The sequence below is a fragment of the Esox lucius genome, chromosome 25 (assembly GCF_011004845.1).
Source record: "Esox lucius isolate fEsoLuc1 chromosome 25, fEsoLuc1.pri, whole genome shotgun sequence".
Classification (NCBI taxonomy): Eukaryota; Metazoa; Chordata; class Actinopteri; order Esociformes; family Esocidae; genus Esox; species Esox lucius.
In genome coordinates, this window is record NC_047593.1 from 19245186 (window position 1) to 19260177 (window position 14992).

At 45.5% G+C, this 14992-nt stretch overlaps 1 protein-coding gene across 9 annotated transcripts in view; it reads right to left on the reverse strand.

Annotated features, from left to right (window-relative positions):
* adgrl3.1 (adhesion G protein-coupled receptor L3.1) overlaps positions 1-14992 on the reverse strand; it is a 120597-nt gene that overhangs the window by 47741 nt on the left and 57864 nt on the right. For all 9 annotated transcript variants that reach the window (XM_034291097.1, XM_029118258.2, XM_029118256.2 and 6 more), the window contains 3 exons: positions 7007-7021; positions 5092-5277; positions 3877-4491 (listed from right to left, as the gene is read on the reverse strand). In XM_034291097.1, the coding sequence (XP_034146988.1) occupies positions 3877-4491; positions 5092-5277; positions 7007-7021 (816 nt within the window). The remainder of the gene's footprint in view (positions 1-3876; positions 4492-5091; positions 5278-7006; positions 7022-14992) is intronic.

Consider the following 14992-nt stretch of genomic DNA (forward strand, 5'->3'; position numbering starts at 1 on the left):
GTTACAGCTTCTGAATTGCTTTTTTTTCCCAGCAGTACTCTGGTCTTTGAATAGAGGGGTAGATGTAAAACCAGCAGTACTCTGGTCTTTGAATAGAGGGGTAGATGTAAAACCAGCAGTACTCTGGTCTTTGAATAGAGGGGTAGATGTAAAACCAGCAGTACTCTGGTCTTTGAATAGAGGGGTAGATGTAAAACCAGCAGTACTCTGGTCTTTGATTAGAGGGTTAGAAGTAAAACCAGCAACACTCTGGTTTTTGATTAGAAGGTTAGAAGTAAAACCAGCAGTACCCTAGTCATTCATTAGAAGTAAAACCAGCAGTACTTTGGTCTTTGATTAGAGGGTTAGAAGTAAAACCAACAGTACCCTGGTCTTTCATTAGAAGGTTAGAAAATAAAACCAGCAGGACCCTGGTCTTTCATTAGAAGTAAAACCAGCAGTACTCTGTGTCTCAAGGGCTGGGGTTGAGGACGACTTGAGTGGGTTGAGTTGATACCGGGGGTGAGTAGGTACTATCGCTTACACCTTCTGCCAGGTCCAAACCTAATCTGGAATCTGCAGAAACTCGACATCCTGGAGAATTCTGCCAGAGAGACAATAACCTCAACATCAAGGAGGGAAAACAATTGAAAGAGCAGAGAGACGAGCCCCAGTCTATTTCAAACCATGAGGGAAGAAGAGAAGTGCATTTCAAAAGACTGCAGAGCATTTACGCTGCAGGGAGAGTATAAACACAGCATTACAAAGGTACCAAGAAATGTTTGGTGTGTGTGTATGTGTATGTGTGTGTGTGTGTGTGTGTGAGTCTGTGTGTTTTTGTTTGTGTGAACTCAGCATTACAAAGGTACTTTGATATGTTTGGAATGACTATGCCCAGTTACCTAAGTGTAGAAACGTGTGTCTTGTGTTTAAGCATTAAGAGATGGGGGAGTTTCATGGACAATAAACCACAGCTCTTGTCCACAGGAACAGCAATTATCACACCCTTCAACTAGAGGGGTAGGAAGGCTTGTGAGGTATTTTATTTCTCACCTCTAAGCCAGGAGAAACACTTTCATTGGCCTACAGGCCGCTATCCCAAAAAGATCAGGTACAAAAGCTTGGTAATACATAGGCTCTAAGGAGAAGAGAGGAGAGAGGAAACTAGAGGAGATGAGAGGGAGAAAGAGAGGAGAGAAGGAGAGAAGAGAGGGGAGCGGGAGAGAAGGAAAAGATAAAGGAAAAAAGAAACAGGTAGGATAGAAGAGAAGAAGAGAGGGGAGGAGGAGAAGATAGCGGAGAGGGGAGGAAGAGACAACAGGGGAGCAAGAGGAGAAAACGGAAAGAGAAGAGAGAGGCGATGAGGAGAGAGGAGAAGGGAGGGGAGGAGAGAAGAGAATGGAGGAGGAGAAGATAGCGGAGAGGAGAGAGGGGAGGAAGAGGAGAGAAGAGAGAAGATATTAGGAAAGAGGAGAAGGGAGGGGAGGAGGTGGAGAGAGGAGGAGGGAGGGGAGTAGGGGGAGAGAGGAGAAGGGAGGGGAGTAGGGGGAGAGAGGAGGAGGGAGGGGAGTAGGGGGAGAGAGGAGGAGGACAGCCGACAGAGGCGAGTGGCCGTTGCAGACGTTCCAGGGATCTGCGATTACAATGTTGTGTCTGCCTGGCTAACGAGCAACAGCGTCTGATTAGACGGTTCACAATGAGGACACGCTTGGCCAGCTGCAGTCCATGGATTTATCTGTGCTGAATACATGTACACACACACACACACACACAGACGTACAGAGTACAGCGGACACACATCGACCCGTATGTCTTTTACTCCAGAAAAGCAGAAAATCATCCACTTGAGGCAGTTAATATATTCCTCTGCTTCCCCCAAATCACCCCCATTCACTATAGATCACGCTCCGCAGGACCAGTAAGAGAAGGGCACCACCAAGGACCAATCAGAGAAGGGCACTACCAAGGACCAGTCAGAGAAGGGCTCTACCAAGGGCCAATCAGAGAAGGGCTCTACCAAGGACCAGTCAGAGAAGGGCACTACCAAGGACCAGTCAGAGAAGGGCTCTACCAAGGACCAGTCAGAGAAGGGCACTACCAAGGACCAGTCAGAGAAGGGCACTACCAAGGACTAGTCAGAGAAGGGCACTACCAAGGACCAGTCAGAGAAGGGCACTACCAAGGACCAGTCAGAGAAGGGCACTACCAAGGACCAGTCAGAGAAGGGCACTACCAAGGACCCGAGAAGGGCACTACCAAGGGCCAGTCAGAGAAGGGCACTACCAAGGACCAGTCAGAGAAGGGCACTACCAAGGACCAGAGAAGGGCACTACCAAGGGCCAGTCAGAGAAGGGCACTACCAAGGACCAGTCAGAGAAGGGCACTACCAAGGACCAGTCAGAGAAGGGCACTACCAAGGACCAGTCAGAGAAGGGCACTACCAAGGACCCGAGAAGGGCACTACCAAGGACCAGTCAGAGAAGGGCACTACCAAGGACCCGAGAAGGGCACTACCAAGGGCCAGTCAGAGAAGGGCACTACCAAGGACCAGTCAGAGAAGGGCACTACCAAGGACCCGAGAAGGGCACTACCAAGGGCCAGTCAGAGAAGGGCACTACCAAGGACCAGTCACAGAAGGGCACTACCAAGGACCAGTCAGAGAAGGGCACTACCAAGGACCAGTCAGAGAAGGGCACTACCAAAGACCAGTCAGAGAAGGGCACTACCAAGGGGGCAGGGAGCCGCTGTGGACGAGTCCTCCATTGAGAGAAGCACAGCAGAGACCAGGGGCAAGCTGAGCAGCTATTGATTGCATTTATTTATCTTTCCCTGGTCAGCAGTCTGCCTTTACGTGAGTGTTAGTGTGTAACTGTTTTATTTTGTGTGCATGTGTGTGTGTGTGTGTGTGTGTGTGTGCATGTGTGTTTGTGTGTGTTAGTTTGTTTGCTCCATTGAATCTCCATTGATCAGCTCCAGTCGACCGCCAGCTCTCCATTATAGAAGAGACAGAAACCTCCTCCCCATTTCCTCACCTCCCCTAACCACCTCCCTCCATCTCTCCCACCCCTCATCTCTTCATCAATCCCTCCATCCTCCCCTCTCTTTTCATCACTCCATCCATCCTCCCCCCTCCCTTTGTCTCTCCCCTGTCCATCAATCCCTTCCCATCTCTCTTGACCTCTACTCCAGCTCCGACCCTCCTCCGCCATCTCTCTCTCCTCACCACCCCCACCCCCTCCCAAAACCCTCCCTCCCTTTCCTCAGATAATTCCTTGTAGTGCCTTCTAAATGCACGTAAGAGCGCGTCCTAATTCGTCCATCATTTAATAAAGACAGAGGTCGAAGCGCGTTGAAGGTGTGTAGAGTCAATTACACACTGCAACAGTGCAGCGCAGACCTCCAGGGACATCCAGGAGACAGGGTTGGCCTGCTCTTACACCCCACCTGAGAGCGCCTGTCTCCAGGAAGGAATCACGCACCTCGCCCCTCTAAGACTCTCCTGGGCCCGGGTCCATTTAAGAGTAATGTTCTCTGCCGGCCGGACAGGTTGGGGGGAAGACGGGGAGGCTGGGATGAAGTAAGTGAACACTCAATGTGTCTTTATGTGAGTGCTTAGGGAGGCTAAACAGGACATAACAGAATGACCAGGTTTCCTCTTCCTAGCCAACGCCTGTTGCGAGGCACAGGGCCATGTGAGTTCGATTTAAGATTCATCCGCTGAACCATAGCAGCTAGTGACGACCGTGAATCCCCCCCAACCCGTGGCAACCCGCCAAACAGAGAGAAAACACCCTAATATCCCCCAACCCATGGCAACCCATGGCAACCCGTGGCAACCCGTGGCAACCCGTGGCAACCCGCCAAACAGAGAGAAAACACCAATAATGTCCTACACACCTAATCTGTTGTCGTTGTTGCCAAAGTCCATGGAGTACTTGACCACGTGGTAGTTGTTCCAGACGTAGAGGAGGTTGTCCCGAGGGTTGTAGTCCACGGCCGCCACGTACTGGTAGGAGTTGGGGAAGGGGATGGCCACCGACGTCTCCTTGTTCTGCGTGGTGCTGAACATGTAGTCGATCTTATTGCCCGTGGCCTCGTTGTCGTCGTCCTCGTAGACCGTCTTCACCACGTACAGGACGCCGCACACCATGAAGGCGTTGGACGCCGTGCGCTTGTCGTACGTGGTGTCCCAGGAGCCCTCGATGCGCAGCGTGTAGGGGTTGAGCTGCGAGACCACGATGCGCCCGTTGTTCGTCTCCGTGGCGTAGACAACCCAGAGGCCGTTCTCGTCCACCGCCAGGTCGATGTCCGACTTGCCGCCCCAGCGGTAGGGCGAGGTGTCGTGGTAGTTGGCGTTGGCGATGATGGCCTCGCCGCTCTTGATGCGCGTGCGCAGGTCGAACTTGACGATGTTGCGCGTCCGCTCCTTGTTGAAGAACAGCGCCCCGTCGTAGACCACGAAGCCCGTTCCGTCAACGCGGTGCGGGAGCTTATATGTGGTGGTCGGTCGTCCTGTAATCATAATGATTAGTACCGGAAACAACACGTCAGGATGAATACTGAGCATCTTCCTTTACAGCCCTCCCTCCAAACAACTCAGGCTGACGTGTGATCAGTGCTTTATATGTCCTAAACTATGTGTCCCATACACACATCTGTCCTAGAGACGTCCGACCGTCCCTTGCCTCAGGGATTAATTGAAGAATTTACTTCTAGCCAATCAGGAATTAGCATTCAAGAATATTTTTGGGGGCTGATACTATGTAGCACACGGCGCCCGGAGTGCCTGGATACAATGGTTAGCCGCGCTCCGTTGGCGGCACACACTCGGCCGAGACACCGGGGATCGATGCAGTTACGGCAGTTATACAGCTGTGATGCCATTCCTGTGCTATACGGTCTCATAAACCGCGGCTTTCAGCCAGTCAGCGTTCAGGGTTTACGTTGAGTAACAGGGCATCACGCATTAAAGTCATAACACACAGGTGATATGAAGAAAAAGCAATAATACCAAACCTTAAAAGAATTGAAAAAATAACTAATGATCACGGACGACACATATCTTGAAACGACGAATGCTTATAAATAAAGAAAAAATCGATCAATGGTTACCTGCGACGAAGTCCTCTTTGGAGGAGTACTCAATCAAGGTGTCAGTACGATAGGGGGTCCAGGGCATGTAATAGATCTTGTCTGAGGCCTGGAGGGGGTCCTTACACCACGCGCCTGACTGATGGTCCGACTCAAACAGGTGTTCACTCTGGTACACCCCCCTGAGGATACCTGGACACAGAAACACTGGAGGGGGGGGGCAGTCAACTGGTCAGTCAGTCGTCTAGTTATTATGCCAGTCAGTCAGTCAGTCAGTCAGCCAGTCAGCCAGTACTAATAGTTATGGTGACTAAATTGATGAGAAGGTAGATCATGTACGTTAAGGAAACGTTCCAGTCCCCCCATACAGACAAGTAATATATGTTGTATTGTATCGTTGTACTGCATTGTGTTGTTGTATTCTATTGTTGTATTGCATTGTGTTGTTGTTTTCTATTGCTGTATGGCATTGTGTTGTTGTATTGTATCGTTGTATGGCATTGTGTTGTTGTATTGTATCGTTGTACTGCATTGTGTTGTTGTATTGTATCGTTGTACTGCATTGTGTTGTTGTATTCTATTGCTGTATTGCATTGTGTTGTTGTATTGTATCGTATTGGTTAATACCTCTGAGGGCCAAAAGTTTTACAGGGTCATTCCATGTGTCTGTTCTGCAGCATGTGAATGGATATCTATCTTTTAGATACTCAGACAGATGGCAAGAGGAAACAAAACATCAAATTATTTTCCCTCTGTTCTCATCTCTCTCTCAACCCCTCTCTCCCTCCCTCTGCTCTCATCCCTCTCTCCTCTGCTCATTTCTTTCTTCTCTCATGCCTAATTAGTCTCATACTACTTCTATTTCTGTCAGTAAACCGCTGAGAAAACACACACACACACGCTACACGCTACATGTACTGTTGAGCACATTACTGTCTAACTACCAGTCTTTCACCTCCTGCTGGTTTTCTGAGAATGTTCCGGTAAGTCCTTTCCCACACCACGTGTGTATTCCCGAGTCAGTACAACAAGAACGATGGGATTATTTTTATGATTTATGTGTGTGTGTCATTGTGTTTGTGTGTGTGTGTATGGGGGGGGGGGGGGGCTGTAAATTCTGGGAAGCCAGAGCAGAGCCAGAGTCTTGGGAACTCAATTGTCATGGCACAGGAAAAGATCAGTCCAGATGTGTTCTGCTTGGTTTGACTATTTTCCCATTCCAGGAATAGAATTCCGGGGTTCTTTTATTTCAGGAACGCCAATTGATGTGGAAGATAGACAGGGTTCAGTGTTGTGGATTCAGATAGGTGGACGTCAGCACTTCCATCTCGGGCGCATGTGTGTGTGTGTGTGTGTGTGTGTGTTATATGAAGGGTTAAGATTAGCTGTTGCTACACTGCTGTTCACTGCAACATGAAAATATGTCGTGCTGTTTCGATACAACACCAGGCAGAACAAAACACGTGTTTGGATCTTATAACACCACTATCAGAAAAGTTGTGTAAAGTGGTGTCTCTGCTCCGAGCTCCGAATTTGTCTTAAATGATAACGGTGTTGTTGAAAGACCGATCTATCTGTTGCAAGCAGCAGTGCATTATGGTGCCTGCATTGTGTGTGTGAGTGTGTGTGTGAGTGCGTGTGTGTGTGTGTGTGCATATCTTCCTCTATCGATGGGAACAAAGCAGTGTAACGACTGTATCAAGGACACGCTGTTGTGTGTGTGTGTGTGTGCGTGTGTGTGTGTGTGTGCGTGTGTGTGTGTGTGTGCGTGTGTGTGTGTGTGTGTGTGTGTGCAGCGGAGTGCCTGAATCAAATACAATTTGGTTTCAAAAGAAGATGTGAAGATGTGAGAGAGCAACCAAAGGACAGCATGCATGTGTTAAGTGTGTGTGTGTGTGTGTTTGTGTGAGGGTGTGTGTGTGTGTCTGCGGCTCACCTTTCTGTTCCACTTCTGCAGCCATCGAGGAAAGACAAAAAAGAGAAGAAAAAATGATTAATGTGTAAGTTTTAAGAGCATTAGGTTAATACAATCCATGAATATGACTGTGTTTGTTTGTGTTTGTGTGTGTTTGTTTGTATGTGTGTGTGTGTGTGTGTGTGTGTTGTGATAATACAATCCAAGATCTCCATAATCTGTTTCATAATTCATTCTAACATTGTGAGAACGCCAAGACGTTCTTCACACTCAAACACACACACACACACACACAATCCCCAAGACATTCTTCATATGTTGTTGGCAATATGGTTGTATAATCATTGGAAGAGCAGCAGGGAGTTTTAGCTCAGAGAAATAAGGAATATCACTCTCTGTCTCTCTCCCTCCATCAGTCTTTCCATCCCTCTCTTTTTCCTGGTCTCTGTTTCTCTCCTTCCCTCTCTTTTTCCTGGTCTCTGTGTCTCTCCTTCCCTCTCTCTGATACAGTCACTGTTCCTAGCTGCTTTATTACTGGAGCGAAAACAACGCTGATTAAACGGACTTAATGTGGAGCTTAATGACAACAGAGAAAATGAAGAAGAGGTAATGATCGATTACTCCGGATGATTGATTCAAATAATCTGCTATATGGCCTACAGAGATTGACCACTAGATTAGGACCAGTGGATCGCACGGTAAACCATCAATAGACGCAAAAGATGTCCGCGCAGCTTATCTCAATTGCCACCGACACTGACCACTGAATTACCCCTCTGAACGCGGATGTCCAGGTTGTCGTCTTGTCTTGATCACAGCCAACATTTCTCAAGACTCTCTCACCATTTGGCTAGGTGTTATCGTCTGAACTGCATGGTTTTGTTAGCTGAGCGGCCCTAGAGACTATTTATTATTACGTTTAATTAATTATTTAATCCGGAGCTACTACCCAGCTAGTGTAGTAACCAACATGACACATTTGTATGAGGCGGACTAATGTTGACCGTGTAGCTAAGTCCATAGTCTTAGCATTGGTCTGCTTCCAATTCATGTAAGCGTTTAAATACACCTGTCTTTAAAAGCTCTTCTCTGATATGGTCATTTCTATTCAAGACTGGGTTAAAATATCTCCAGACAGTCCTTGTGTGCTATATAAGTAAATTGTCATCGAGTTAGGCTAAAGAAGCCAAATCTAAATGTTTAAACAAATAAAAAGATAGTCTATAGTTGTTTTTTTAACTGCATGTTACTTTACATTCTTTTTTTTATTAACTTCATAATATATAGGCTTGTTTTCTCTAATTAAACCAAATAACTTTAAAATCCAGTGTTTCTACATTTTAAATAATCGGGTTGGTTATTCTTTGGTAATTCTGGTTAGTTATGGGTTTTGCTGGAGTGTATTTTGGCTCACAGGTGGATGTGATCGGTTTTCCATTGGTCCAGCAGTAACCTACAGGAGGGAGTGAAGATCTGCCTGTAGGTTAGAATCCCACCATGGTGTTCTTCATGGACCCGAAAGGCAATGGTGTGTGTGTATGTGTGTGTGAGTGCATGTTACCACTGAGCCGCGTGTGTCAATCAAAACGTATAATGTGCAAAAGCTGTAACAGTAAAACGTTGTCCACACCCCAACTCATGCCTTTGTGCAGCAGACAATGTCAGTGTAGAAAAGGAACTGCTCTGGATAGAGTGTGAGGAGACATCTTGGAGTCTTTCTCTTGTTCTCTTTTTCTTTCTATATTTTCTTCTCCCATTCTCTCTCCATCTATCTTGATATCTCCCCCCCCCTCTCTCTCTCCCATTCTCACTCTCTCTCTCTCCCTTCTTTCTCACTCTCCAAGACATATGAATTCCATTTCACCACGAGACCCTGGGGGAATAGATGGAATGTTGAACAAGACAGAAACCTATTCCAGTCTGTTAACACACACACACACACACTCTTCTAAGTTTTATAAAGTTGGCTGATGTTGTGTTACCCTGTGAATGATGGCCATCATTTACAATGATGAAATCACAGTGTCACGGAAGCCGTACTGGTGTATTTGAACTTGACATTCAGAGTTCGGCAGGGAACAGGGGTTTCGGCAGGGATATCCCTCTTTGCCATAGTTTGCATTCTTGGAGGTAAAGGTGTCTGGTAGAGGCATTTGGGATTTAAGACATTAGCATGCCGGTGGAACATTTCCAGGTCAAAAGGGTTCCGTGAGGAAACCCCGTTCAAAGGCTAGAACAGAAACCTGTTTGGGATGGGAGGGGTGAAAACGTGGAACCTCTTTTTTTGGTTTGTGCATATTGCAACGGTGTGGCTTATTCGCTGGAAGCGTGGCTTTGGAGCAGTTATTTCTGGCCACCTGTTAGTGACAATGTCGTTCCTGTTTTTAGGTTTTACACTGCTGGGACATTTTTCACCGGGAATATTCACGGCCCACACGTGTTCTTTAAAATAGTTTTCATCATATTAGCATTGCTAAACACACACAGCAATTAATGGGTAAATCTCCACACCCTTCAGAGTCTCCTATATGCATCTAAGAAACACCGGAACTCCAATCCAGACTTAAGCCTGCTTTGTTCCCCAGATCACTACCAGAAACCAGTTCCCTGGTGTCCAGAAAATACCAGACTTTTCCCCCCAGGCTAGTCTGTTTCGACTAGCCTGAAAAGTCAGCAAAAGGTTTACTGTGCAGCATAGAAATGCACCAGGCTTCTTTCAGACCTGATTGATGTAGAAAAACTAAACAACGTCTAGTTTTGAGGAATTCAGTCCGAATAAGACAAAAAAAAGAATTGCAGTTAGGAATTCATGAACTCTATTGACGAAAAGATCATGATCATGATCGTTAGACATTTTATTACAGAACCCCTTCTAAAATATAAACGCTTCTTAACTTAAGTTTAAAGACACTGCACGGAACTGCCAGGACCTTGAATCTATCACTTTAATCGTGGATCTCTCAAAATATTCACTAGAACAGAAATGACCTCCAGATGTTTACTGGACTATTCCAACAAACCAAGAGCTACTTCCTGTGCTTGGCCCTCCTATTTTAAACATTTTAAAATGCCCCGCAAACCGGGATGTGTTTCAAACTCTTTAAAAGAGAAATAATGAAACGTTTTAAGTAGCTAAACCTCCACCATGAAAAATTTAATAAGCATCACACTGCATTAAATCACCCATTCCTTTCACCCTGTTTGTTTTCTGTTTCATAGAAACTCTGCCTGCAAGACAGATTAAACCAATAGGACGTCTTAACAAATCAGACACATTTCTGCTTTACTTGACCAAAAATAAAGCAAAATTCAAACGGCGCCTTCTGAAAATCTTTACATGCGAATGAGAATGTCCACAGGCTGTGTCCATACTTCCAATAACAATCCCAGTAAATGTTCCTTTGACAAAAAAAACTATTTTCCTCTTTAATGTCTAGTACTATCCAAAAAAAAGTTGTGCTTGAATTACAGTGCTTGAATCACAGTGCTTGGGTTGCTGTGCTTGAATCGCTGTGCTTGAATCGTAGCGCTAGAATTGCACAGCGGGCATTAGCTCCTCCAAGCAGTATCAGGTGATTTTTCATAATAATTAGTTAATGAATATATCTGTAGCCCTGTAAATCCAAGGATAACGTAATATGGTCTGTAACCAGGTAGGGATGTGTCATCCCTGCTGAATGCCAATGTCTCCTATTTAGAATGTGCTGGAAATCCCAGAGATTTACTGAAGTCGCCCTACCAGTCTGGTCGTAAAAGTGGCCAAAAAGAGCCTAAACGGGGAAGGATTGTCGCTTGCCCGGACAATCAAGGTGAAATACAAAGCACCTGAGAAGTCTCACAACACATTTGTTTTTAAAAGGTCAGCTTATATTGCTTTAATCTTAGGAAAGGTGAGAAGAGGTGAGAGGAGAGGACAAATGAGAGGAGAGCAGAGAACAGATGAGAGGAGAGGAGGGGAGCAGAGGAAAGAGAAGAGGACAGATGAGAGCGCGTTGAGTGGTACTTGAAGAAAATACGTAATAGCAAGTACATATCATACATAGATATTTTAATACATAAACACATTCATATTCATATTAACACACTGTATTATTAAAACAGTTTAGTGCAAACGCACACAAACGCACACACACACACACAGTCACTCACACCAATAAACGCTTGCCTCATTTAAAATGCATTATCTCCATTAAATAAGCTCAATAAATAAGCCATCAGTGAGAATGGAATGTGGGAAAGCGGTGTGTGTGTGTGTTGTGTGTATGGGTATATGTATGTGTGGTGCGTCTGGGTGTGTGCGTTTGTGTTTCTGTAACTGCCACAACATTTTATAAGAAGGGTGGTTCATTATGTTTTTACACCCCCATCTAGCTGCTTAACACACACACACACACACACACACACCCATGCCTGTCGTTCTATCCTTGTGGGGAACTGAAGCCTAACCCAGACCCAGAAATCCATGTTCCCTTTCCTCTCCCACTAAACCTCAATAACCTAATATTTATGCTTTTATATTGTTTTTATTTTACCTTGTTTTATCCTGGGAAATCAGGCTGAGACCCGTGTCTCAGATGCATATGTCCATGTACAACAGATATAATGAAAAACTGCATTCAATGTGTGAATAATGGCCAAAGGCAGTTCCTCCTGTAACAGTAAACTTAACCTATCCCTAATGCCGAGCTCTAAACCTAAACCAATCCGGTAAGGCCTAAACCTAAACCAATCCGGTAAGGCCTAAACCAAAACCAATCCGGTAAGGCCTAAACCTAAACCAATCCGGTAAGGCCTAAACCTAAACCAATCCGGTAAGGCCTAAACCTAAACCAATCCGGTAAGGCCTAAACCTAAACCAATCCGGTAAGGCCTAAACCTAAACCAATCCGGTAAGGCCTAAACCTAAACCAATCCGGTAAGGCCTAAACCTAAACCAATCCGGGAAGGCCTAAACCTAAACCATTCAGGGAAGGCCTAAACCTAAGCATAAACCCTATTCTAACACTTTTACTGAAACCCCTAAGCCACAAATCAAAATATCCCTAGTGGGGACCGTTTTTTGGAGGTTTTACGTCTTTGTGGGGACTCTGAGGACACGAGGACCTGAATCACACACACAAACACACAATCCTTTCATTTCAGCCCTTCTACCAGCACGCAACAGCATGAGGAAAACATGTCCACGATGAAGCCCTTTGTGTTAACTCCCAGCGGCACTCCTGCTTTTACATGTTGAATAGATTCACACACGCACACGCTTCTTCCGATTGTATATATATTAATGTGTAGCGTGAACTCAAAGACAGAGGAGACCCAATGTGTCCAGAGTGACACCTGGTACCTAGTACAAGCCCTGGTTCCAAAGAGGCCTGTGTCCAGAGTGACACCTGGTACCTGGTACAGGCACTGGTTACAAACCCCTGTAATCTATAGTATTCCAATGGTCTCCAATGAGGCCCGGTCAAACACAAAGAACCACACAGAGAACCACACAGAGAACCACACAGGGAACCACACAGGGAACTCGCCCAACGGAAGGTACAGCATCGTTCACGACTCACAGGGGGGGGTTAAACAAGGCGGACCAACGGCGAGGAGGGTGGAGGTCGGAACCGTAATGGATTTCAAATGAAACAGCGCTCGTAAACGACAAACGCAGCAAACGGCAGACGTTTAAAATGTCAAACAAATGTCACGTTAATCTGAGTAGCCGCCACGGTCTGAAAGACAGGGACAGAGATTGGCAGAACTGTTGTCGTACATTCAACTGTTAGTGTGTGTGTGTGTGTTTGTGGATGGGGGGGGGGGTTGCGTGATATGTGACGCTTCACTCAAGGTCCATTGTTTTTTAGGACAGAGGAGGGCCAAAGAGACGAGGAACCGCTGGATCACTGACGTTCCACATAGGGCTCTTTGTAGGGAAGTAGGGAAGAGTAGAACCCAGAATAAGGAGAACCCAGAATAAGGAACAGCTGTCCTTGCACAGGAGAACATTGACCACGTCCCTGCTGGTCTCCACACACCTCCGGGGACTCTGTTCAACACCGCCAAGGCTGCTGTCATGTCAGGAATAACGGTCAACGTTGGCGCCGCTCAAAGAATGACTGGGCGACACACACACCCACACACACACATTAAAGAGGTGTTAACCTGATTACGGAGCTGCAGTGTGGAGATAATTAGCATTTTTATTGAAAACTTATGGTTTATTAAGGAGGTCTTAGACTATGAACAGGAACAAAGTGTGAGAGAATGTCTGTGTGTGTGTTTAATTACCCAAGTTCTCGACAGTATTGCGATTTAAAACCAAGGTCATTTATGAAGTAACACACATCTCTCTCCATATCATCCTCTCTCTGTGTCTCTCTCCCCTCTCAGATATAAAATTGTAATCGAGAGCTCTCCTCCATGCCGACAGCGACGTAGTGCTTCGTTGTGTCGGTATCAAGTGATTTCTGGGGTTTAGATCATAACTGAAGTGTGTGTGTGTGCGTGTGTGTGTGTGTGCTTGCTTGCACACTGTAAGTGTTTGTCTGTTCCTGCGAGCTTGTGTGAGTTTGTGCCCCTGTGTGTGTGTGTGTGTGTGTGCGCATGTGTGTGCGTGCGCATTTCCTGGTATTGTAGACAGACCTGACAGAACAGTGATAATTGGGAGAACAAGACGATTCTATCTCCTAATTAGCTTTCACAGAGACACAACTGACGGTACCCTTGTTCTGAAATAGATTGTGTCGGTATATTAGCTTATCGTTAACTCCTATGATAAAAACCGTATATAAGCTACTATGTTAAATGTTATGAAATAGATTGTAAGGGTATACCTCTAGCTTATCACTAATTCCTATGATAAAAACTGTATGAATGCTACTGCACTAAATGTTCTGAAATACCCACTATTGTGCACTGACATCTTGGCTCCAGACCAACAGTTTTCACCAGTCTTTCAGTTGGTGGCACCAGCATGTAATTCTCCCTCCCCAACCCACAAAAGAATAAAGAAAAATAACTTACAGAACTATTGGACATACTACATACTGGTCATTCTACATACTACATACTAGTCATACTACATACTAGTCCTTCTACATACTAGTCGTTCTACATACTACATACTAGTCATTCTACATCCTACATACTAGTCCTTCTACATCCTACATACTAGTCCTTCTACATCCTACATACTAGTCCTTCTACATCCTACATACTAGTCCTTCTACATCCTACATACTAGTCCTTCTACATACAACACACCAACATTTGTTCTGAATAGGAGGCGGTTGCTGAAATGTTTTAGACTTGTATATGTGTGAATTAAATTAGGTAAATGTATAACTACCAAGCAAAAAAAAACGTCTTTCCAAATGCATTTAAAACTAGTATAGGTCTAATTTTTTGCATTTCAAGTTTTTCGATGCTAGTGTGATGAGCACACAGTACTCAAACTCCAGAGAATTTCTAAGAATAACCAATTGCTCATTAACGGCACATCGCTAATAAGGCCATTGACAGGTTTGAAAGGCCATTGACTAACAAGGCCCTCAAATTATGTGAGAGATGTCTCTGACAGTAGGTAAGGGGATAAGGCAACCTAATCCGCGCTGTATTTTTTCTATTGTCTGCTATAATGTCCAAAAAAATAAACGAGCTCATTTATGGCTAGCATACGTCGGCTTGAGTAGCCGTTGTCACAGTTATTTACGGGGGAGGTGGGGTGAGTACGAGGAAGAGAGTGGCACACACGCAGCCTCACACGCAGCCTCACACGCAGCCACACACACAATTGGCGAAAAGGAGCAAGGATTCACGTCACCGTTTGACCAAGTCATGAAACTCGGGATAAATTAAAATAGTTTGAAGCTCACGCTGGCGCAACCAATTAAAAACGTAACTGGAAAAGCAGTGGGGAAAGAAGGTTGCAGAAAAAGCGACCATTTGATCGTAGCCTGGAACCTAGTAGCCTACTTACAACTAATTATAAAAAAGTGCTACACGCTTCCATGCCGCTGG